The sequence below is a fragment of the Salmo salar genome, unplaced genomic scaffold, assembly GCF_965601325.2.
Source record: "Salmo salar unplaced genomic scaffold, fSalSal1 ptg000332l, whole genome shotgun sequence".
Taxonomy (NCBI): Eukaryota; Metazoa; Chordata; class Actinopteri; order Salmoniformes; family Salmonidae; genus Salmo; species Salmo salar.
Window position 1 is genome coordinate 303,675 of NW_027675351.1, and position 25,611 is coordinate 329,285.

Here is a 25,611-nt window from a genome sequence, read left to right on the forward strand (position 1 = left end):
AAACTACTTCAGGTTCTCTAGAGATAAGGGGACAAAACACAGGAAAACTACTTTAGGTTCTCTAGAGATAAGGGGACAAAACACAGGAAAACTACTTTAGGTTCTCTAGAGATAAGGGGACAAAACACAGGAAAACTACTTTAGGTTCTCTAGAGATAAGGGGACAAAACACAGGAAAACTACTTTAGGTTCTCTAGAGAGCGTTAGATAAATTCCCTTGCAGGTGGTTTAAACTGCGTTATAATGTGACTTTGCTGATGGAAAACCATATCATGAGGAGGTTTCTACTCATGCTCTGTTATTGGGTCTCTGGAGTGGAAATTAGAAATGAAAGTTCTGGAACTCCAACATGTGCTTCTGTTATGAGAAAAACTCCAAAATGAAACTGACATTAAATGTGGAGAATTAAACATCTGTTGAACATCATGTAGCCTATTAATCTTTATGCCTATCTAGGCTAATGTAGCCTATTAATCTTTATGCCTATCTAGGCTACTGTAGCCTATTAATCTTTATGCCCATCTAGGCTACTGTAGCCTATTAATCTTTATGCCTATCTAGGCTAATGTAGCCTATTAATCTTTATGCCTATCTAGGCTAATGTAGCCTATTAATCTTTATGCCTATCTAGGCTACTGTAGCCTATTAATCTTTATGCCTATCTAGGCTAATGTAGCCTATTAATCTTTATGCCTATCTAGGCTACTGTAGCCTATTAATCGTTATGCCTATCTAGGCTACTGTAGCCTATTAATCTTTATGCCTATCTAGGCTACTGTAGCCTATTAATCTTTATGCCTATCTAGGCTACTGTAGCCTATTAATCTTTATGCCTACCTAGGCTATTGTAGCCTACCATTTAATACTATAAATATGTTGAAATGACAGGAGTCGTTGCAAATCATTTTGTGTCACTTGTGTAGCCTACCTGGAGCTGGTAAATGGATTTAATAAATAGCCTATAACTTCAGTTTATTGTTGTTGTAGCCTTGTGTTATTATGCAACTATTAATGTCCATGTTGAGTTAATTCAGTAGGAAGTTATTGTAACGCTTGGACGTTGTGGGTGTGGAGTCAGGCGCAGTAGGCAGAAAAATGTTTGGTACAATACTATTTAATAAGTACCACAAAAGAGAAAATGCCCAAAAACAACAGGGCGTAACAAAACCCAAAGTCCAAAACACGATCCACTACACAAACACAGTGAAACAAAACGTAACAAGCCCACACACAGAACAGGTGGGGGAGCGGCCTTAAATAACACCACTAATTACCTAAATGAACACAGGTGCAACTAATAAAGACATAACCAACAGAAAAACGAAAAGGGGATCGGTGGCAGCTAGTAGCCCGGGGACGACGAACACCGAGCGCCACCCGAACAGGGAGAGGGGCCACCCTCGGTAGGAGTCGTGACAGTTATCAAGTGTGACCATGGTAAGATGTTAGAATGCATTAGATTGAAGGTGACAGTTCTATCTCAATGGCTGATCAGATGTTAGAATGCATTAGATTGAAGGTAACAGTTCTATCTCAATGGCTGATCAGATGTTAGAATGTATTAGATTGAAGGTAACAGTTCTATCTCAATGGCTGATCAATGTTAGAATGCATTAGATTGAAGGTAACAGTTCTATCTCAATGGCTGATCAGATGTTAGAATGCATTAGATTGAAGGTAACAGTTCTATCTCAATGGCTGATCAGATGTTAGAATGCATTAGATTGAAGGTAACAGTTCTATCTCAATGGCTGATCAATGTTAGAATGCATTAGATTGAAGGTAACAGTTCTATCTCAATGGCTGATCAGATGTTAGAATGCATTAGATTGAAGGTAACAGTTCTATCTCAATGGCTGATCAGATGTTAGAATGCATTAGATTGAAGGTAACAGTCAGATTAGGCTACAGGTAATAAAACACTGGCTGTTGTTGACAAGCATCGACCTGTTCAGTTCATTACCATAGTATTAATATTAGATTCATAGACCTGTTCAGTTCATTACCATAGTATTAATATTAGATTCATAGACCTGTTCAGTTCATTACCATAGTATTAATATTAGATTCATAGACCTGTTCAGTTCATTACCATAGTATTAATATTAGATAGACCTCTTCAGTTCATTACCATAGTATTATACTACAGCTACTGAAGGTTAACACATATTTTTTTTTAAACCTTTATTTAATTCGCAAGTCAGTTAATAACAAATTCTTATTTACAATAATGGCCTACCGGGGAACACAGTGGGTTAACTGCCTTGTTCAGGGGCAGAACGACAGATCTTTACGTTGTCAGCTCTGGGATTCAATCCTGCAACCTTTCGGTTACTGCCCCAACGCTCTAACCACTAGGCTACCTGCCGCACCAACACTCTATCCACTAGGCTACCTGCCGCCCCAACGCTCTAACCACTAGGCTACCTGCCGCCCCAACGCTCTAACCACTAGGCTACCTGCCGCACCAACACTCTATCCACTAGGCTACCTGCCGCCCCAACGCTCTAACCACTAGGCTACCTGCCGCCCCAACGCTCTAACCACTAGGCTACCTGCCGCCCCAACGCTCTAACCACTAGGCTACCTGCCGCCCCAACGCTCTAACCACTAGGCTACCTGCCACCCCAATGCTCTAACCACTAGGCTACCTGCCGCCCCAACGCTCTAACCACTAGGCTACCTGCCGCCCCAATGCTCTAACCACTAGACTACCTGCCGCCACAACGTTCTAACCACTAGGCTACCTGCCACCCCAACGCTCTAACCACTAGACTACCTGCCACCCCAAAATAAGATGTAGGCCTATCAGGGGCTATTAGTTAGTTTTCAGGCATTGTGGGAGGGTTTTGAGTAGTCATTGGGCTAGAAAAAGTAATTGCATTAAATCACCTGACTGTTTGGATGTGTCTGTAAACGGTTTTATTTCTAAGAGATAATGAATAAAATAATTAGTTGTCACTGTGTTAACCACAACCAACATGCTGGATCTCTGTTTAGTTGTCACTGTGTTAACCACAACCAACATGCTGGATCTCTGTTTAGTTGTCACTGTGTTAACCACAACCAACATGTTGGATCTCTGTTTAGTTGTCACTGTGTTAACCACAACCAACATGCTGGATCTCTGTTTAGGGGTCACTGTTGACCACAACTCAAACATGTTGGATCTCTGTTTAGTTGTCACTGTGTTAACCACAACCAACATGCTGGATCTCTGTTTAGGGGTCACTGTTGACCACAACTCAAACATGTTGGATCTCTGTTTAGTTGTTACTGTGTTAACCACAACCAACATGCTGGATCTCTGTTTAGGGGTCACTGTTAACCACAACCAACATGCTGGATCTCTGTTTAGTTGTCACTGTGTTAACCACAACCAACATGCTGGATCTCTGTTTAGTTGTCACTGTGTTAACCACAACCAACATGCTGGATCTCTGTTTAGTTGTCACTGTGTTAACCACAACCAACATGTTGGATCTCTGTTTAGTTGTCACTGTGTTAGCCACAACCAACATGCTGGATCTCTGTTTAGGGGTCACTGTTGACCACAACCAACATGTTGGATCTCTGTTTCTCTGTTTAGGGCTCAGTGCTCTAAAATGAGTCTCTCTGGGGAGATAGAGGAGGTGGTCCCTGCCTCTAAAATGAGTCTCTCTGGGGAGAGAGAGGAGGGGGGGCCCGCCTCTAAAATGAGTGTCTCTGGGGGACATGACACCAAAACTAAGAGGTGAGCTGACAATATTGTTTAAGAATGTATGTTCTAAAATGCTTTTTATTCAGAAATGATTGCTAATGGGGACATTCTATATAACTGTTCTAGATTTTAGATCTGTATGAAAATATGTTTTTTTCTAAAACGCTATATATCCACCTAGATATCTATATATCCACCTAGATATCTATATATCCACCTAGATATCTGTATATCCACATAGACATCTATATATCCACCTAGACATCAATATATCCACCTAGACATCTATATATCCACCTAGATATCTATATATCCACCTAGATATCTATATATCCACCTAGATATCTATATATCCACCTAGATATCTATATATCCACCTAGATATCTATATATCCACCTAGATATCTATATATCCACCTAGATATCTATATATCCACATAGACATCTATATATCCACCTAGACATCTATATATCCACCTAGATATCTATATATCCACCTAGATATCTATATATCCACCTAGACATCTATATATCCACCTAGACATCTATATATCCACCTAGATATCTATATATCCACCTAGACATCTGTATATCCACCTAGATATCTATATATCCACCTAGATATCTATATATCCACCTAGATATCTATATATCCACCTAGATATCTATTTATCCACATAGACATCTATATATCCACCTAGACATCTATATATCCACATAGACATCTATATATCCACCTAGACATCTATATATCCACCTAGATATCTATATATCCACCTAGATATCTATATATCCACCTAGACATCTATATATTCTATATATCCACCTAGACATCTTTATATCCACCTAGATATCTATATATCCACCTAGACATCTATATATCCACCTAGATATCTATATATCCACCTAGATATCTATATATCCACCTAGACATCTATATATCCACCTAGACATCTATATATCCACCTAGATATCTATATATCCACCTAGATATCTATATATCCACCTAGATATCTATTTATCCATTGTTTAGCAGGAATGGAATATTTGTATCCTGTATATCTGACTGTGATATGTGGTTGTCTCACCTAGATATCTAAAGATGAATTCACTTACAGATGCCATGTTAATTCGACCCAGTTTCTCACGTCGGGAAAATAACAGCAAATGTGCATTTTATGTGGAAATTACCCACTTTAAAAGTCTTTATAAAGCCTTGTAGTGGTTTAATCATTTCTTTAAACAATGAGATAATTTACCAACATTTCTGAAAAGTGATTTATAGCGTTTTGTAATGAAACTCTTATGTTTCCCCATCTGAGCTCAGAGTAGATGAGAGATGTAATGTTTGTCTCTGTTGTGTTGAAGCCCAATCAAGCAGGAGAGACCAGCCTCCCCTGTACCCAGCTGTGTGTCCATGAAGAGTGACAAGTCTATGAATGAACCTAATCACTTTAGAGAGGGATACTTTTCTACTGAACAAAGGTAAGAAGAACTCATGGGTCATGGTCAGTGAGTTAAACAACACTGTCTCTAGTCATTTCTCCTCTCCCATTTTCACATTTCTTTTTGTTGTTTTCGTAATCCATAGGCTAATCCTTTTATCCATTTCTATAGTCCTAAAACAATATTAAACAAACACAACGTTCCCTCCCTGTGTGTGTGTGTGTGTATGTGTGTGTGTGTGTGTGTGTGTGTGTGTGTATGTGTGTGTTTGTGTGTGTGTGTGTACTCCCTGCACGAGGAGATGTAATCTCATGTGTTGTCCACAGAAACCTACAGAAGGACTATAGTATGTTTAGTCCCCTGAGGTCTTAACCTATAGAAGGACTATAGTATGTTATAGATACTTCAGTCCCCAGAGGTCTTAACCTATAGAAGGACTATCGTATGTTTAGTCCCCTGAGGTCTTAACCTATAGAAGGACTATAGTATGTTATGGATACATCAGTCTCCAGAGGTCTTAACCTATAGAAGAACTATAGTATGTTATGGATACTTCAGTCCCCAGAGGTCTTAACCTATAGAAGGACTATAGTATGTTTAGTCCCAGAGGTCTTAACCTATAGAAGGACTATAGTATGTTTAGTCCCAGAGGTCTTAACCTATAGAAGGACTATAGTATGTTTAGTCCCAGAGGTCTTAACCTATAGAAGGACTATAGTATGTTTAGTCCCAGAGGTCTTAACCTAGAGGACTATAGTATGTTTAGTCCCAGAGGTCTTAACCTACAGAAGGACTATAGTATGTTTAGTCCCAGAGGTCTTAACCTATAGAAGGACTATAGTATGTTTAGTCCCAGAGGTCTTAACCTATAGAAGGACTATAGTATGTTATAGATACTTCAGTCCCCAGAGGTCTTAACCTATAGAAGGACTATAGTATGTTTAGTCCCAGAGGTCTTAACCTATAGAAGGACTATAGTATGTTTAGTCCCAGAGGTCTTAACCTATAGAAGGACTATAGTATGTTATAGATACTTCAGTCCCCAGAGGTCTTAACCTACAGAAGGACTATAGAATGTTATACATACTTTGGTCCCCAGAGGTCTTAACCTATAGAAGGACTATAGTATGTTTAGTCCCAGAGGTCTTAACCTATAGAAGGACTATAGTATGTTTCGTCCCAGAGGTCTTCACCTAGAGGACTATAGTATGTTTAGTCCCCAGAGGTCTTAACCTATAGAAGGACTATAGTATGTTTAGTCCCAGAGGTCTTAACCTACAGAAGGACTATAGTATGTTATAGATACTTCAGTCCACAGAGGTCTTAACCTATAGAAGGACTATAGTATGTTATAGATACTTCAGTCCCCAGAGGTCTTAACCTATAGAAGGACTATAGTATGTTTAGTCCCAGAGGTCTTAACCTATAGAAGGACTATAGTATGTTATAGATACTTCAGTCCCCAGAGGTCTTAACCTATAGAAGGACTATCGTATGTTTAGTCCCAGAGGTCTTAACCTATTGAAGGACTATAGTATGTTTAGTCCCAGAGGTCTTAACCTATAGAAGGACTATAGTATGTTTAGTCCCAGAGGTCTTAACCTATAGAAGGACTATAGTATGTTATAGATACTTCAGTCCCCAGAGGTCTTAACCTATAGAAGGACTATAGTATGTTTAGTCCCCAGAGGTCTTAACCTACAGAAGGACTATAGTATGTTTAGTCCCAGAGGTCTTAACCTACAGAAGGACTATAGTATGTTATAGATACATCAGTCCCCAGAGGTCTTAACCTATAGAAGGACTATAGTATGTTTAGTCCCAGAAGTCTTAACCTATAGAAGGACTATAGTATGTTTCGTCCCAGAGGTCTTAACCTATAGAAGGACTATAGTATGTTTAGTCCCAGAGGTCTTAACCTATAGAAGGACTATAGTATGTTTAGTCCCAGAGGTCTTAAACTATAGAAGGACTATAGTATGTTTCGTCCCAGAGGTCTTAACCTATAGAAGGACTATAGTATGTTTAGTCCCAGAGGTCTTAACCTACAGAAGGACTATAGTATGTTATAGATACTTCAGTCCACAGAGGTCTTAACCTATAGAAGGACTATAGTATGTTATAGATACTTCAGTCCCCAGAGGTCTTAACCTATAGAAGGACTATAGTATGTTTAGTCCCAGAGGTCTTAACCTATAGAAGGACTATAGTATGTTTAGTCCCAGAGGTCTTAACCTATAGAAGGACTATAGTATGTTATAGATACTTCAGTCCCCAGAGGTCTTAACCTATAGAAGGACTATAGTATGTTTAGTCCCCAGAGGTCTTAACCTATAGAAGGACTATAGTATGTTTAGTCCCCAGAGGTCTTAACCTATAGAAGGACTATAGTATGTTTAGTCCCAGAGGTCTTAACCTATAGAAGGACTATAGTATGTTTAGTCCCAGAGGTCTTAACCTATAGAAGGACTATAGTATGTTTAGTCCCAGAGGTCTTAACCTATAGAAGGACTATAGTATGTTATAGATACTTCAGTCCCCAGAGGTCTTAACCTATAGAAGGACTATAGTATGTTTAGTCCCCAGAGGTCTTAACCTATAGAAGGACTATAGTATGTTTAGTCCCCAGAGGTCTTAACCTATAGAAGGACTATAGTATGTTTAGTCCCAGAGGTCTTAACCTATAGAAGGACTATAGTATGTTTAGTCCCAGAGGTCTTAACCTATAGAAGGACTATAGTATGTTTAGTCCCAGAGGTCTTAACCTATAGAAGGACTATAGTATGTTATAGATACTTCAGTCCCCAGAGGTCTTAACCTATAGAAGGACTATAGTATGTTTAGTCCCAGAGGTCTTAACCTATAGAAGGACTATAGTATGTTTAGTCCCAGAGGTCTTAACCTATAGAAGGACTATAGTATGTTATAGATACTTCAGTCCCCAGAGGTCTTAACCTACAGAAGGACTATAGTATGTTATAGATACTTTGGTCCCCAGAGGTCTTAACCTATAGAAGGACTATAGTATGTTTAGTCCCAGAGGTCTTAACCTATAGAAGGACTATAGTATGTTTCGTCCCAGAGGTCTTAACCTATAGAAGGACTATAGTATGTTTAGTCCCAGAGGTCTTAACCTACAGAAGGACTATAGTATGTTATAGATACTTCAGTCCACAGAGGTCTTAACCTATAGAAGGACTATAGTATGTTATAGATACTTCAGTCCCCAGAGGTCTTAACCTATAGAAGGACTATAGTATGTTTAGTCCCAGAGGTCTTAACCTATAGAAGGACTATAGTATGTTATAGATACTTCAGTCCCCAGAGGTCTTAACCTATAGAAGGACTATCGTATGTTTAGTCCCAGAGGTCTTAACCTATTGAAGGACTATAGTATGTTTAGTCCCAGAGGTCTTAACCTATAGAAGGACTATAGTATGTTTAGTCCCAGAGGTCTTAACCTATAGAAGGACTATAGTATGTTATAGATACTTCAGTCCCCAGAGGTCTTAACCTATAGAAGGACTATAGTATGTTTAGTCCCCAGAGGTCTTAACCTACAGAAGGACTATAGTATGTTTAGTCCCAGAGGTCTTAACCTACAGAAGGACTATAGTATGTTATAGATACTTCAGTCCCCAGAGGTCTTAACCTATAGAAGGACTATAGTATGTTTAGTCCCAGAGGTCTTAACCTATAGAAGGACTATAGTATGTTTCGTCCCAGAGGTCTTAACCTATAGAAGGACTATAGTATGTTTAGTCCCAGAGGTCTTAACCTATAGAAGGACTATAGTATGTTTCGTCCCAGAGGTCTTAACCTATAGAAGGACTATAGTATGTTTAGTCCCAGAGGTCTTAACCTACAGAAGGACTATAGTATGTTATAGATACTTCAGTCCACAGAGGTCTTAACCTATAGAAGGACTATAGTATGTTATAGATACTTTAGTCCCCAGAGGTCTTAACCTATAGAAGGACTATAGTATGTTTAGTCCCAGAGGTCTTAACCTATAGAAGGACTATAGTATGTTTAGTCCCAGAGGTCTTAACCTATAGAAGGACTATAGTATGTTATAGATACTTCAGTCCCCAGAGGTCTTAACCTATAGAAGGACTATAGTATGTTTAGTCCCCAGAGGTCTTAACCTATAGAAGGACTATAGTATGTTTAGTCCCCAGAGGTCTTAACCTATAGAAGGACTATAGTATGTTTAGTCCCAGAGGTCTTAACCTATAGAAGGACTATAGTATGTTTAGTCCCAGAGGTCTTAACCTATAGAAGGACTATAGTATGTTTAGTCCCAGAGGTCTTAACCTATAGAAGGACTATAGTATGTTATAGATACTTCAGTCCCCAGAGGTCTTAACCTATAGAAGGACTATAGTATGTTTAGTCCCCAGAGGTCTTAACCTATAGAAGGACTATAGTATGTTTAGTCCCCAGAGGTCTTAACCTATAGAAGGACTATAGTATGTTTAGTCCCAGAGGTCTTAACCTATAGAAGGACTATAGTATGTTTAGTCCCCAGAGGTCTTAACCTACAGAAGGACTATAGTATGTTATAGATACTTCAGTCCCCAGAGGTCTTAACCTATAGAAGGACTATAGTATGTTTCGTCCCAGAGGTCTAAACCTATAGAAGGACTATAGTATGTTATGGATACTTCAGTCCCCAGAGGTCTTAACCTATAGAAGGACTATAGTATGTTATAGATACTTCAGTCCCCAGAGGTCTTAACCTATAGAAGGACTATAGTATGTTTAGTCCCAGAGGTCTTAACCTATAGAAGGACTATAGTATGTTTAGTCCCAGAGGTCTAAACCTATAGAAGGACTATAGTATGTTTTTGTTAAAGGTCATACTTTGGCTATTGGAGCCAAATGTACTTCTTGTTCGTTGACGGAAAAGGTTACTAGCTCACTATTGTCCAAACCAGTTGTGTTAGACCTGTTTATTATATAGTAATGGTTTTAAATCAGTTATATCTACTGCACTTGAAATATCCACCCCTCCGAACTTGTTTATTTTCCAATACCTAATATATTGGACATGTGTTACATGGCAATGTTTTACAATAATTATAGATACTGCAGTTGAGTTATGCTTGCCCTGTCTCCCAAATAGTTGTACAGGTTCCATTACTGTATTTGACCACTAGGAGGAGACATTGCCCACAGTAGCCCTCACCCTGAGGACCATTTACATTACATTTAAGTCATTTAGCAGACGCTCTTATCCAGAGCGACTTACAAATTGGTGCATTCACCTTATGATATCCAGTGGAACAACCACTTTACAATAGTGCATCTAAATCTTTTAAGGGGGATGGGGGGGTGGGGTTAGGAGGATTACTTTATCCTATCCTAGGTATTCCTTAAAGAGGTGGGGTTTCAGGTGTCTCCGGAAGGTGGTGATTGACTCCGCTGTCCTGGCGTCGTGAGGGAGCTTGTTCCACCATTGGGGTGCCAGAGAAGCGAACAGTTTTGACTGGGCTGAGCCGGAACTGTGCTTCCTCAGAGGTAGGGAGGCGAGCAGGCCAGAGGTGTATAGTCTACCACACCCTCTCTCATTAGCGCCACCAGCTGAAGAGAGTTTCTCCCTAATTGTCTTCCCCATGCCCTACATGAACTTGTCCATTCCCATTGTGTGATTATTCTGAGGAAGGCCATTGAAAGCTGAAACATTAAATATTTCTTAAACTTTTTCTTTTCAACAATTGAATTTTTTGGTTGCACCTCTATTCACGTTGGTTGAGCCAAATTAGACGGTAGCCTACATGTAGCAAAACAGAACTCAACTGATTGAACATGAAATGTATGTCAATATGTTTGAAAGAGGCTTATAGCTGCTGTTTAATGCAGTCATCTCAGGTTTTCATTTTAAGCATCATTTTATATGTCGCTTGTTTGTATAAATTGCAAAGACATTGACAACTTTGTTGTGAATTTATCGGTGGTCAGAGAGACTGATAAACCATGTGATTCTATGTTTAGTTGAGATCTTCTGTGTATAAAGTCACGCGGGAGGGTAAAAAAGCATCTAACGACTCACTCAGCTGTTCTACGAGTGGTCTGAGGCAGGTGTTAGATTACGAGCATTTTCCAAGTGCAACGTTATTAATGGTTTTGGGAAACAGCTCTTTTACGAATTCCATACGGGTGACTGTTATCAGCACCTCACAACCCCAAGCTGAACATCCCCCACAACCAGAGCCTGATCGTCAAGGGGGAACCATAAACCTGCCTCTCCAACTCTCCCTGACCTGAGTGTTTTAACTCCTGAGTGTCTAGGGGGGAACCATAAACCTGCCTCTCCATCTCTCCCTGACCTGAGTGTGTTAACTCCTGAGAGTCTAGGGGGGGAACCATAAACCTGCCTCTCCAACTCTCCCTGACCTGAGTGTTTTAACTCCTGAGTGTCTAGGGGGGAACCATAAACCTGCCTCTCCATCTCTCCCTGACCTGAGTGTGTTAACTCCTGAGAGTCTAGGGGGGGGAACCATAAACCTGCCTCTCCATCTCTCCCTGACCTGAGTGTGTTAACTCCTGAGAGTCTAGGGGGGAACCATAAACCTGCCTCTCCAACTCTCCCTGACCTGAGTGTGTTAACTCCTGAGAGTCTAGGGGGGAACCATAAACCTGCCTCTACAACTCTCCCTGACCTGAGTGTGTTAACTCCTGAGAGTCTAGGGGAACCATAAACCTGCCTCTCCATCTCTCCCTGACCTGAGTGTTTTAACTCCTGAGAGTCTAGGGGGGAACCATAAACCTGCCTCTCCAACTCTCCCTGACCTGAGTGTGTTAACCTGTTAGGGCTAGGGGGCAGCATTGACACGGCTGGATAAAAAACATACCCGATTTAATCTGGTTACCACTCCTACTCAGTAACTAGAATATGCATATACTTATTACATATGGATAGAAAACACCCTAAATTTTCTAAAACTGTTTGAATGGTGTCTGTGAGTATAACAGAACTCAAATGGCAGGTCAAAACCTGAGAGATTCCTTTACAGGAAGTGGCCTGTCTGACCATTTCTGGAACTTCTTTGCCATCTCTATCATTTACTAAGGATCTCTGCTCTAACGTGACACTTCCCACGTCGTCCATAGGCTCTCAGAGCCCGGGAAAAAAGAGAATGTCGTCATTCCAGCCCCAGGCTGAAACACATTATCGCCTTTCTCAAGTGGCCCATCAAGAGACACTAGCTTATGCGCGTGACCCCGACCGCCCCCGCCTTTGGGATTTTTTCCTCTGTTTGCCGAAAAGGAGATTCCCTGTCGGAATTTTACCGCTTTTCTACGAGAAAAATGACGTAAAAATTGATTTTAAACAGCGGTTGACATGCTTCGACGTACGGCAATTGAATACTTTGAATTTTATTGTCAGGAATTGCGCCAAGCGCGCGACACTTCTTTACTATTTCGGATAGTGTCTGGAACGCACGAACAAAACGCCGCTATTCGGATATAACGATGGATTATTTTGGACCAAACCAACATTTGTTATTGAAGTAGACGTCCTGGGTGTGCATTCTGACGAAGACAACAAAAGGTAATGACATTTTTATAATAGTAAATATGATTATGGTGAGTGCTAAACTTGCCGGGTGTCTAAATAGCGAGCCCGTGATGCCTGGGCTATATACTTAGAATATTGCAAAATGTGCTTTCACCAAAAAGCTATTTTAAAATCGGACATATCGAGTGCATAGAGGAGGTCTGTATCTATAATTCTTAAAATAATTGTTATGCTTTTTGTGAACGTTTATCGTGAGTAATTTAGTAAAATGTTAGCGAATTCCCCGTAAGTTTGCGGGGGGTATGCTAGTTCTGAACGTCACATGCTAATGTAAAAAGCTGGTTTTTGATATAAATATGAACTTGATTGAACAAAACATGCATGTATTGTATAACATAATGTCCTAGGGTTGTCATCTGATGAAGATCATCAAAGGTGAGTGCTGCATTTAGCTGTCTTCTGGGTTTTGGTGACATTATATGCTGGCTTGAAAAATGGGTGTCTGATTATTTCTGGCTTGGTACTCTGCTGACATAATCTAATGTTTTGCTTTCGTTGTAAAGCCTTTTTGAAATCGGACAGTGTGGTTAGATTAACGAGAGTCTTATCTTTAAATGGCTGTAAAATAGTCATATGTTTGAGAAATTGAAGTAATAGGATTTTGAAGATTTTGAAAATCGCGCCACAGGCTGGCAGTGGATGTTACGTAGGTGGGACGAATTCGTCCCGCCGGTCCCATAGAGGTTAACTCCTGAGAGTCTAGGGGGGAACCATAAACCTGCCTCTCCAACTCTCCCTGACCTGAGTGTGTTAACTCCTGAGTGTCACGGATTTCGTCGTGTTGAGGTCCTGACCAACCTACAATAACAATGAACCCTTCTACTGGCCAGGACGTGACAGTACCACCCCCTAAAAGTGCTAACCCCGGAAGCACCTCAAGAAGAACAAAAACCCAAACAACAACAAAAAAAATCCCCCTAAACTAAAGGGAGGGAAGGGAGGGTGGCTGCCGTCACCGACGGCACTGTGCTACACCCCCCCTCCCCAACCCACCTATATCCGGAGGTGGCTCCGGTTCTGGCCGTTCCAGGCAGTCGGGCCACTCGGGCTGGGCCGGAGGGCAGTCGGGCCACTCTGGCAGACCCGGAGGGCAGTCGGGTCACTCTGGCAGACCCGGAGGGCAGTCGGGCCACTCTGGCAGACCCGGAGGGCAGTCGGGCCACTCTGGCAGACCCGGAGGGCAGTCGGGCCACTCTGGCAGACCCGGAGGGCAGTCGGGCCACTCTGGCAGACCCGGAGGGCAGTCGGGGCACTCGGGCAGACCCGGAGGGCAGTCGGGGCACTCGGGCAGATCCGGGCAGTCTGGCCGCTCGGGCAGATCCGGGCAGTCTGGCCGCTCTGGCGACTCCGGACTGACGGGCAGCTCTGGCGACTCCGGACTGACGGGCAGCTCTGGCGACTCCGGACTGACGGGCAGCTCTGGCGACTCCGGACTGACGGGCAGCTCTGGCGACTCCGGACTGACGGGCAGCTCTGGCGACTCCGGACTGACGGGCAGCTCTGGCGACTCCGGACTGACGGGCAGCTCTGGCGACTCCGGACTGACGGGCAGCTCTGGCGACTCTTGACTGACGGGCAGCTCTGGCAACTTTAGACTGGCGAGGCTGGGTTTACGCACTAGATGCCTTGTGCGTGGGGCTGGTACTGGACGTGCCAGCCTGGAGACACGCACCTCCATGCTAGTGCGGGGAGCTTGCCTGGGGCTCCATTCTTGCCCCGCAAAACTGCCCTTGTGACCCCCCCAAAAAATTATTGGGGCTGCCTCTCGAGTTTACTAAACTCTTCCATAGCCCTGGAAACGCTCCTTCTTATCTCTGCCCGCGTCCATCCTTCCTCCTCGATCCTCTGCTGCTTGGTCCTGGTTTGGTGGGAGATTCTGTCACGGATTTCGTTGTGTTGAGGAAAGGAGGACCAACATGCAGCGGGTATGTGGATACTCATTCTTTTAATTGGAAAAAAACGAAAGGCATCCACAGGAAAAAACAAAAACAATAAACAATACTCACAACGGCAACAGTGTGGCAGGCTCAAACAAACGCAGTGCACACAAACAATCTCCCACAAAAGACACATAGAAACACACCCTAAACCTGCCTCTAAAACTCTCCCTGACCTGAGTGTGTTAACTCCTGAGAGTCTAGGGGTGAACCATAAACCTGCCTCTCCAACTCTCCCTGACCTGAGTGTGTTAACTCCTGAGAGTCTAGGGGGGGAACCATAAACCTGCCTCTCCAACTCTCCCTGACCTGAGTGTGTTAACTCCTGAGAGTCTAGGGGGGAACCATAAACCTGCCTCTCCAACTCTCCCTGACCTGAGTGTGTTAACTCCTGAGAGTCTAGGGGGGGAACCATAAACCTGCCTCTCCAACTCTCCCTGACCTGAGTGTGTTAACTCCTGAGAGTCTAGGGGGGGAACCATAAACCTGCCAGAACATCTGCTAAATGACAAAAGTGTCAAATGTAAATGTTTTACAAACAGATCACATATACATTTCTTGAATATTTTTTTTAATATATATATATTGATGTCACAAATGTATCATTTGTACATATCTTTATTAAAAATGTAGTACTATGTTATATTTGACTGTGTATAATCTAGCAGTACTACTGATTTCACTGAGAGTGAGGCAGATATATACTATTACTGTGTTAAACCTAGCAGTACTACTGATTTCTCTGAGAGTGAGGCAGATATATATTATTACTGTGTTAAACCTAGCAGTACTACTGATTTCTCTGAGAGGCAGATATATATTATTACTGTATTAAACCCAGCAGTACTACTGATTTCTCTGAGAGTGAGGCAGATATATATTATTACTGTGTTAAACTTAGCAGTACTACTGATTTCTCTGAGAGGCAGATATATATTATTACTGTATTAAACCTAGCAGTACTACTGATTTCTCTGAGAGTGAGGCAGATATATAGCATTTAGCAAAAAACATTATTTGTCTCTCTGAAATGAAACCATCAAGTGATAGATTTTAAACAAATACATGTCTGTCATTGAACAACCCCATGCCATGATTAGATAGTGAAAAAACACAACAATCTCTTTCATAATTTCTTTAAACAATAAAGGCAAATTACAAACGTTTCTGTAAAGTGAAATGTAGCGTTTTGGAATAAAACTCTTCTTATGTTTCCCATCTGAGATCAGAGTAGATGAGAGATGTAATGTTTGTCTCTGTTGTGTTGAAGACCAATCAAGCAGGAGAGACCAGCCTCCCCTGTACCCAGCTGTGTGTCCATGAAGAGTGAGCAGTCTATGGCGCCTCCTATATCCTTTAGAGAGGGAGACTTTTCTACTGAACAAAGGTAAGAAGAACTCATGGGTCATGGTCAGTGTGTTAAACAACACTGTCTCTAGTCATTTCTCCTACTTTAGTCCATTTTCATAGTCCTAAAACAGTGTGTGTGTGTGTGTGTGTGTGTACTGTAATCTCATGTTTTGTCCACAGAAACCAACAGGAGAGATCAGAGTCAGAGATTCTCAGTGGTCAGTCTTCCCAGAGTCATCAAACAGACCTGGACTCTATATTCAGTGTATGTGATCCTGTTATGAACATTTGATTTTGTTTACCTCAAGTAAAGTTGATCTGTCAATTATTCATTAATGTGTTAATGAGAAAGCATTTCTTCTCTTGCTTAACTTATTTACTTGATTTATTTCAGTTGCTTGAAGAGAAAATTATAACATTTGTGAAGAACGAGCTGAAGATGTTCAAGAGGATTCTTGGTCCTGAACTCCCAGAAGGCTTTGAGAGTCAGAAGCAGGAGGAGGAAGTGGTGGATGCTGAAGATGAGAAGCAGGAGAGCAGTGTCAGAGAGGGGGCTCTGAAGATCACACTGCACGTCCTGAGGAAAATGAACCAGAAGGAGCTTGCTGACACACTGGAGAAATGTAAGATCTGTCTGCCTCATGTTGAATGCTGTTTTATAACATTTAAAAGCTGTGGCTAAAGTACAGCTAAAGTAGCTGTGTAACTCAATGATATTGTAGCAACCTTAACACAACACCTTGTGACCTCATCAAGTAGCAGAAGGGATGTGATGTGGTGATTAATTTAGAGAGAGAGACAGAGAGAGACAACATTAATAATACCATCAATAACACCAATAATAATATAATCAGTCACACCAGTCTGTAATGCATTAAGAAAACATTGATACATTTATACAGTCACTTAAGAGAATAAATTATTATTTTAAAACTTTAACAGTCCTTCAATACTGTAGACATTAAAACAGACGTAATATTAATATCCTCTGTGTTATTTCTTCATTCAGATGAGCTTGCTGTGATTTGCCAACGTGAACTCAAATCTAATCTAAAGAAGAAGTTTCAATGTGTATTTGAGGGGATCGCTAAACAAGGAAACCCAACACTTCTCAATAAGATCTACACAGAGCTCTACATCACAGAGGGAGGAACAGGAGAGGTCAATAATGAACATGAGCTGAGACAGATTGAGACAACAACCAGGAAACATGCAAGACCAGAGACTGCAATCAAATGTAACGACATCTTCAAACCCTTAACTGGACAAGACAAACGTATCAGAACTGTGCTGACAAAGGGAGTCGCTGGCATTGGAAAAACAGTCTCTGTGCAGAAGTTCATTCTGGACTGGGCTGAAGGAAAAGCAAATCAGGATGTTCAATTTGTGTTTTCATTCCCTTTTCGGGAGCTGAATTTGATGAAAGGGGACAAACACACTTTGATTGAACTTCTCTATCACTTCTCAATGGAAACCAAACAATCAAGAATCTCCAACTATGACAAGTACAAAGTTGTGTTCATCTTTGATGGTCTGGATGAGTGTCGACTGCCCCTAGACTTCCAGAAGAACAAGATCTGTTGGGACGTCACAGAGTCAACCTCAGTGGATGTTCTGCTGACAAATCTCATCGAGGGAAATCTGCTTCCCTCTGCTCTCCTCTGGATAACTACCCGACCTGCAGCAGCCAATAAGATCCCTTCAGGGTGTGTTGACCAGGTGACAGAGGTACGAGGGTTCAATGACCCACAGAAGGAGGAGTACTTCAGGAAGAGATTCAGTGATGAGGACCTGGCCAGCAGAATCATCTCACACATAAAGACATCAAGGAGCCTCCACATCATGTGCCACATTCCTGTCTTCTGTTGGATTTCTGCAACAGTCCTCGAACACATGCTGAAACATAAGACAGAAGAGATGCCCAAGACTCTGACTGAGATGTACACACACCTTGTGGTGTTTCATACCAAACAGAAGAATGAAAAGTATCTTGGGAAAGAAGAGACAGGTCCACACTGGAATAAAGAGAGCATTCTGTCACTGGGAAAACTGGCTTTTCAACAGCTTGTGAAGGGCAATCTGATTTTCTATGAAGAAGACCTGAAAGAGGCTGGCATTGATGTCAATGAAGCCTCAGTGTACTCAGGATTGTGCACACAGCTCTTTAAAGAGGAATGTGTTCTGTACCAAGACAAGGTGTACTGCTTTGTTCATCTGAGCATTCAGGAGTTTCTGGCTGCTGTATATGTGTTCCTCTCATTCATCAACAACAATGAGAATCTCATGGACAAACAGCAAACAAAGTCCAGTATATTTTCTCTGCTGTACAGAGACAAGTCTGAAGTTACTGTCTACAAGAGTGCTGTGGATAAAGCCTTACAAAGTGAGATGGGAAACCTGGACCTTTTCCTCCGCTTCCTTCTGGGCCTCTCACTGGAGTCCAATCAGAAGCACTTACGAGGTCTACTGACAAAGACAAGAAGCAGCTCACAGAGCCATGAAGAAACAGTCAAGTACATCAAGGAGAAGATCAGGGAGAATCCCTCTCCAGAGAGGAGCATCAATCTGTTCCACTGTCTGAATGAACTGAATGACCATTCTCTAGTGGAGGAGATCCAAAGCTACCTGAGATCAGGAAGTGTCTCAGAACCCAACCTGTCACCTGCGCAGTGGTCAGCTCTGGTCTTTGTGTTGCTGACTTCAGAAAAGGAGCTGGATGTGTTTGACCTGAAGAAATTCTCCAGATCAGAGGAAACTCTTCTGAGGCTGCTGCCAGTGGTCAAAGCCTCCAGAGCTGCTCTGTGAGTAAATAAAATGACATATAAGAAGTATTCATCAGGAAGAAATATTATGTTTAGAGAAAAATATGTATTATAATATGTATATTGAAAAACATATTGAATAAATGCATTGATGGAAGATGAATCTATATGTTGTTTGGGAATATGAACCAAATGCATCTACCGCTGTCCTTCTATACTACTGGTGTTAAATTACCAGTGTGTTTGTGAAGTCATGATGATCTCGTTGCAGACTGTCAGGCTGTGGAGTCACAAAGAAAGGCTGTGCTTCTCTGGTCTCAGCTCTGAAGTCAAACCCCTCACACCTGAGAGAGCTGGACCTGAGTAACAATGACCTGAAGGATTCAGGAGTGAAGCTGCTCTCTGCTGGACTGAAGGATCCACACTGCAGACTGGAGACTCTGAGGTCAGTATTCCTGTAGTTGGTCAACAAGTGTTTTGTTGTAGGCTCTGTTATTGGTAATGGTGAGAGGTTAGCATGTTTTGTTGTATCCTCTGTTATTGGTAATGGTGAGAGGTTAGCATGTTTTGTTGTAGCCTCTGTTATTGGTAATGGTGAGAGGTTAGCATGTTTTGTTGTATCCTCTGTTATTGGTAATGGTGAGAGGTTAGCATGTTTTGTTGTAGCCTCTGTTATTGGTAATGGTGAGAGGTTAGCATGTTTTGTTGTAGCCTCTGTTATTGGTAATGGTGAGAGGTTAGCATGTTTTGTTGTAGCCTCTGTAACTTTCCTGCTCATTACTATTCATGATTCATTCAGGACGCTGATGTATCTGAATATGTTGAAGAAATATACTGCCACTATTTTCACCACCAAAGAATAGCAGTGTGATTTTAATATGATTTGACTCTTTGCAGGCTGTCAGGCTGTCTAGTCACAGAGGAAGGCTGTGCTTCTCTGGTCTCATCTCTGAGGTCAAACCCCTCACATCTGAGAGAGCTGGACCTGAGCTACAATCACCCAGGAGACTCAGGAGTCAGACTGCTCTCTGCTGGACTGGAGGATCCACACTGCAGACTGGAGAAACTCAAGTATGTAGAGGGTTTATGTCAATGTTCATATCAGACGTGTTTGACTTTTCAGGCTAGTTAAGACAAACATTCTTACCACCACTTGGACAAAGTTATATGCTGACAGTGTGTGTGTGTGTGTGTGTGTTCAGGTGTATCCCTCAATGACTGTCTGTTCTTCTGCTTACCGCTACAGTGTGGAACATGGTGGAGAGAACAGAATGAAACCTGGGCTTAGAAAATGTGAGTGTTGACTGCTGTGAAGAATATGACTAAGAATAAGTCTTAATTCAAGTTAAGTCAAAGACCAACATCATTACTGACTTGGTCATATTAAATATCATCTGTAGTTCTACAGAAGCAGAAATCAGGGACACCAACGTTTACAAAGAGTTGATGTGTGTGTGTGTGTGTGTGTGTATAATTATTGTGAATAACTGTGTTTTATATTACCATACAGTATAACATATGATCATTCAACAAGTCTCAAGTTACCTTAACCTCTCCTTTTGATACCTAGAAACATCTACATTAAATGAATTAGTGAAAAGTGAGTTAATATTCTATTGTGAATGATGATGATTTCTAATATTGTGTCTGGTTTCATCCATCAGATGTCTGTGATCTCACACTGGACCTAAACACAGTACACAGACTCCTCTCTCTGTCTGAGGAGAACAGAAAGGTGACATGTAGGAGAGAGGAGCAGCCGTATCCTGATCACCCAGAGAGATTTGAGGACTGGGGACAGGTGTTGTGTAGAGAGGGTCTGACTGGGCGCTGTTACTGGGAGGTAGAGTGGAGTGGGGGGGCTGTTATAGGAGTGACATATAAAGGAATCAACAGGAGAGGAGGGGTTGATGACTGTTGGCTTGGATACAATGACAAGTCCTGGAGTCTGATCTGCGATGACAACAGTTACATTGCCTGGTATAATAATAACTCCTCTACCATAGACGTCCCCTCCTCCAGCTCCCACAGAGTAGGAGTGTATCTGGACTGGTCAGCCGGCACTCTGTCGTTCTATAGAGCCTCCTCTGACACACTGACCCACCTGATCACATTCACCTCCACATTCACTGAGCCCCTCTATCCAGGGTTTAGGGTTTGGCTTGATGGCGACTCTGTGTCCCTGAAATAATTACCTGACACACACTGATACACACAGACACTGACAAATACACACACACACACACTGGACACATAAACACACACACTGGACACAGACACACACACACTGGACACAGACACACACACACTGGACACACACACACACTGGACACACACACACACACACTGGACACACACACACACACACTGGACACAGACACACACACACTGGACACAGACACACACACACACTGGACACAGACACACACACACTGGACACAGACACACACACACACTGGACACACACACACACACACACTGGACACACACACACACACACACACACACACACACACACACTGGACACACACACACACTGGACACACACACACTAGACACACACAAACACACAGGACACACACACACTGGAAACAAAATGGACACACACACTGGACACACACACACATTCTGGACACACACACACACACTGGACACACACACACTGGACACAAACTGGACACACACTGAACACACACACACACACACACTCAACACACACACACTGAACACAGACACTGGACACACACACACTCACACACTGGACACACACACACTCACACACTGGACACACACACACTGGACACACACTCACACACTGGACACACACACACACACACACACACTGGACACACACACACACACTGAACACACACACACTGAACACACACACACACACACACACACTGAACACACACACACACACTGGACACACACACACAAAGACTGAACACACACACACACACACACTGAACACACACACACACACACACTAGGCACATACACACACACTGGACACACACACACACACTGGACACACACACACACAAACACTGAACACACACACACACACTGAAACACACACACACACACACACACACACACACTGAAACACACACACACACACACACACACACACACACACTGGACACACACACACACTGGACACATACATACACACACACACACACTGGACACACACACACACACACACTGGACACACACACACTCTGAACACACACACACACACTGAACACACACACACACTGAAACACACACACACACTGGACACACACACACTGAACACGCACACACTGGACACACTCTGAACACACACACACACACTGAAACAAACACACACTCACTGGACACACACACACACACACTGGACACACACACAATGGACAAACACACACTGGACACTCACACGTGACAGGCTGTTAATATTTTCTGTTCTTTTACCACTTTGCATTTTTTATGATATATTTTACTGTTTGTGTTTGTACCACATGAGGTTGGTGGCACCTTATTTAGGGAGGACAGGCTTGTAGTGGCTGGAGTGGAATAAGTGGAATGGTATCAAACACGTGGTTTCCATGTGCTCCATTTCATTCACTCTGTTCCAGACATTATTATGAGCCGTCCTCCCCTCAGCAGCCTCCTCTGGTATGTACTGTCCTGTATGTGAGAGAGATCCAACAAGGAATTACAATGTATGTATTACTTTTAATACCTGCAAATGGCAAATAAACTACTGGAACTCCTTATGAATGTCTGCAGCCGACAAGAGGTGAAAATATTACCGGAATATTCTGCAAAATGTTGATGAAGACGTCACTCAATCCACCCAAAACAAAATGCAGTCTTTCCACAAGACTCCCATGAAGTTATAGTGTGACGTTATGAGTCGACGTTAAAGTAACATTCTCACAACATACTGCACTTGTTTTATCCTGTTTTAGATGTATCCTCTGTTTAAACATTTAACACTGTTAAAATACCAATGTGATCATTTCTTGTCTTTTATGTTGGAAAAACAAATTGTACAATTATATGTGGACATACGCTCCATAGTTGTACAAGTATACATGGTTATATTGTACTTTTCATAATAAATCATTCTTGAAACAAGAAAAAGCATGTTAATTGTGAAAACAATTTCGTTATTGATTTTTACATTGCTTCTCCCTGTCTCATGTTGACGTTTGTCATGAATCTTGACCTGGAGGCAGAACTGTGCGATTTCCTCTAGATATGTCAGCTGCAAAGTCAGAATTGGCTGTGGAAAATGTTGTTTTATGGTCTTAATTTAAGGGAAGGATTAGCAGTGTGGTTAGGGTTGAGGTTAGGATTAAAATCTGATTGTATTACTTTGTGCCTGTGCCAGCTAGTGAATACTTTGCTTAACTGCCTCCAGGGCAATATTCATGACAATAAATGCCAACCTGCCTCCAGGGCAAGATTCATGACAATAAATGCCAACCTTCCTCCGAGGCAAGAATCATGACAATAATTGCCAACCTGCCTCCAGGGCAAGATTCATGACAATAAATGCCAAACCTGCCTCCAGAACAAGATTCATGACAATAAATGCCAACCTGCCTCCAGAACAAGAATCATGACAATAAATGCCAACCTGCCTCCAGGGCAAGATTCATGACAATAAATGCCAATCCTGCCTCCAGAACAAGATTCATAACAATAAATGCCAACCTGCCTCCCAGTCGTCCCCTCATCTTTACAAGGCTGCAGAACATGCAAGCTAGTGATGTGGGGGTTCTCTCATAACCCTCAGTCCCCAGGTTGGTAGATGGCAGGTTGAATAAAGAGAAGCTAGTGATGTGGGGGTTCTCTCATAACCCTCAGTCCCCAGGTGGGTAGATGGTAGGTTGAATAAAGAGAAGCTAGTGATGTGGGGGTTCTCTCATAACCCTCAATCATAAATGTATAATTATTATGTAATTAACACAAAACATTAAGGACACATTTAATTCCATGACAAACTGACCAGGCGTAACTCAATATTAGGAAGGTATCCTTAATATTTTGTCCAATCAGTGGCTCTGACCCTTTACGTAACAGTCAATCCTCTTTACCAGGAAACCTTCTTTAAATTTCCCCAAATGCTTCAACACTGATGCTCTCTCACAGCTGCTCCAGGGTCTCTTGGGTTGAGGAGTCATTCTCTTCTAACCTGATCACAGCTGCTCCAGGGCCTCTTCGGTTGAGGAGTCATTCTCTTCTAACCTGATCACAGCTGCTCCAGGGCCTCTTCGGTTGAGGAGTCATTCTCTTCTAACCTGATCACAGCTGCTCCAGGGCATCTTGGGTTGAGGAGTCATTCTCTTCTAACCAGATCACAAACAAAGACAAGATTCAAACAAATAAACATGATGGTCCAACATAATAGGGGGGGGGGGTATAGGGAAGGTAGGGGAGAGGAGGGGGGTATAGGGAAGGTAGGGGAGAGGAGGGGGTATAGGGAAGGTAGGGGAGAGGAGGGGGGTATAGGGAAGGTAGGGGAGAGGAGGGGGGTATAGGGAAGGTAGAGGAGAGGAGGGGGTATAGGGAAGGTAGGGGAGATGAGGGGGTATAGGGAAGGTAGGGGAGAGGAGGGGGGTATAGGGAAGGTAGGGGAGAGGAGGAATGGTATAGGGAAGGTGGGGTAGAGGAGGGGATATAGGGAAGGTAGGGGAATGGAGGGGGTATGGGAAGGTAGGGGATAGGACATGAAAAATAAAGACTTCATGTCAGGTAAGCAGCCTCCAAGTCTACCCTCACCAACTGATCATTAATTATGATCTAGGATCAGGTCCCCCCTCTCCATGTAATCTGATTCATTATGATCTAGGATCAGGTCCCCCCCTCTCCATGTAATCTGATTCATTATGATCTAGGATCAGGTCCCCCCCTCTCCATGTAATCTGATTCATTATGATATAGGATCAGGTCCCCCATCTCCATGTAATCTGATTCATTATGATATAGGATCAGGTCCCCCCTCTCCATGTAATCTGATTCATTATGATATAGGATCAGGTCCCCTCTCTCCATGTAATCTGATTCATTATGATCTAGGATCAGGTCCCTCCTCTCCATGTAATCTGATTCATTCTGATCTAGGATCAGGTCCCCCCTCTCCATGTAATCTGATTCATTATGATATAGCATCTTTTTATTTTTATTATTTCACCTTTATTTAACCAGGTAGGCCAGTTGAGAACAAGTTCTCATTTACAACTGCGACCTGGCCAAGATAAAGCAAAGCAGTGCGACAGAAACAACAACACAGAATTACATGTAATAAACAAGCGTACAGTCAACACAATAGAAAAAAGAAAGTCTATATACAGTGTGTGCAAATGGCGTGAGGAGGTATGGCAATAAATATGCCGTAGTAGCAAAGTAATCACAATTTAGCAGATTAACACTGGAGTGAGAGATGAGCAGATGATGATGTGCAAGTAGAAATAATGGTGTCCAAAAGAGCAGCAAAGTAAATAAAAACAATATGGGGATGAGGTAGGTAGATTGGGTGGGCTATTTACAGATGGCCTATGTACAGCTGCAGAAATCGGTTAGCTGCTCAGATAGCTGATGTTTAAAGTTAGTGAGGGAAATATAAGTCTCCAGCTTCAGCGATTTTTGCACTTAGTTCCAGTCATTGGCTGCAGAGAACTGGAAGGAAAGGCAGCCAAAGGAGGTGTAGGCTTTGGGGGTGACCAGTGAGATGTACCTGCTGGAGCGCGTGCTACGGGTGGGTGTTGTTATCGTGACCAGTGAGCTGAGCTAAGGCGGAGCTTTACCTAGCATAGACTTATAAATGACCTGGAG

At 42.3% G+C, this 25,611-nt stretch overlaps 2 protein-coding genes across 2 annotated transcripts; both read left to right on the top strand.

Moving 5' to 3' along the window:
• Positions 1-3,714: 3,714 nt before the first annotated feature.
• Positions 3,715-18,937, top strand: LOC123732126 (NLR family CARD domain-containing protein 3-like). The gene is made up of 2 exons (XM_082971562.1): positions 3,715-3,733; positions 16,977-18,937. The coding sequence occupies exons 1-2, from the start codon at positions 3,715-3,717 to the stop codon at positions 18,821-18,823; spliced, it is 1,866 nt and encodes a 621-aa protein (XP_082827688.1). The 3' UTR covers positions 18,824-18,937.
• A 754-nt stretch (positions 18,938-19,691) lies between these two features.
• Positions 19,692-22,917, top strand: LOC145875740 (stonustoxin subunit beta-like). Its single transcript, XM_082971564.1, has 3 exons — positions 19,692-19,851; positions 20,027-20,073; positions 20,445-22,917. Exons 2-3 carry the CDS (start codon positions 20,052-20,054, stop codon positions 20,969-20,971), a joined length of 549 nt encoding a protein of 182 aa, XP_082827690.1. The 5' UTR covers positions 19,692-19,851; positions 20,027-20,051; the 3' UTR covers positions 20,972-22,917.
• The last annotated feature ends 2,694 nt before the right edge of the window (positions 22,918-25,611 follow it).

Coding starts and splice junctions, on each gene's coding strand:
- LOC145875740 (XM_082971564.1), top strand. CDS start 20,052: ATGAAACCTGGGCTTAGAAAAT. Junction 20,074..20,444: donor GAAACCTGGGCTTAGAAAAT/GTGAGTGTTGAC, acceptor TTCATCCATCAG/ATGTCTGTGATCTCACACTG.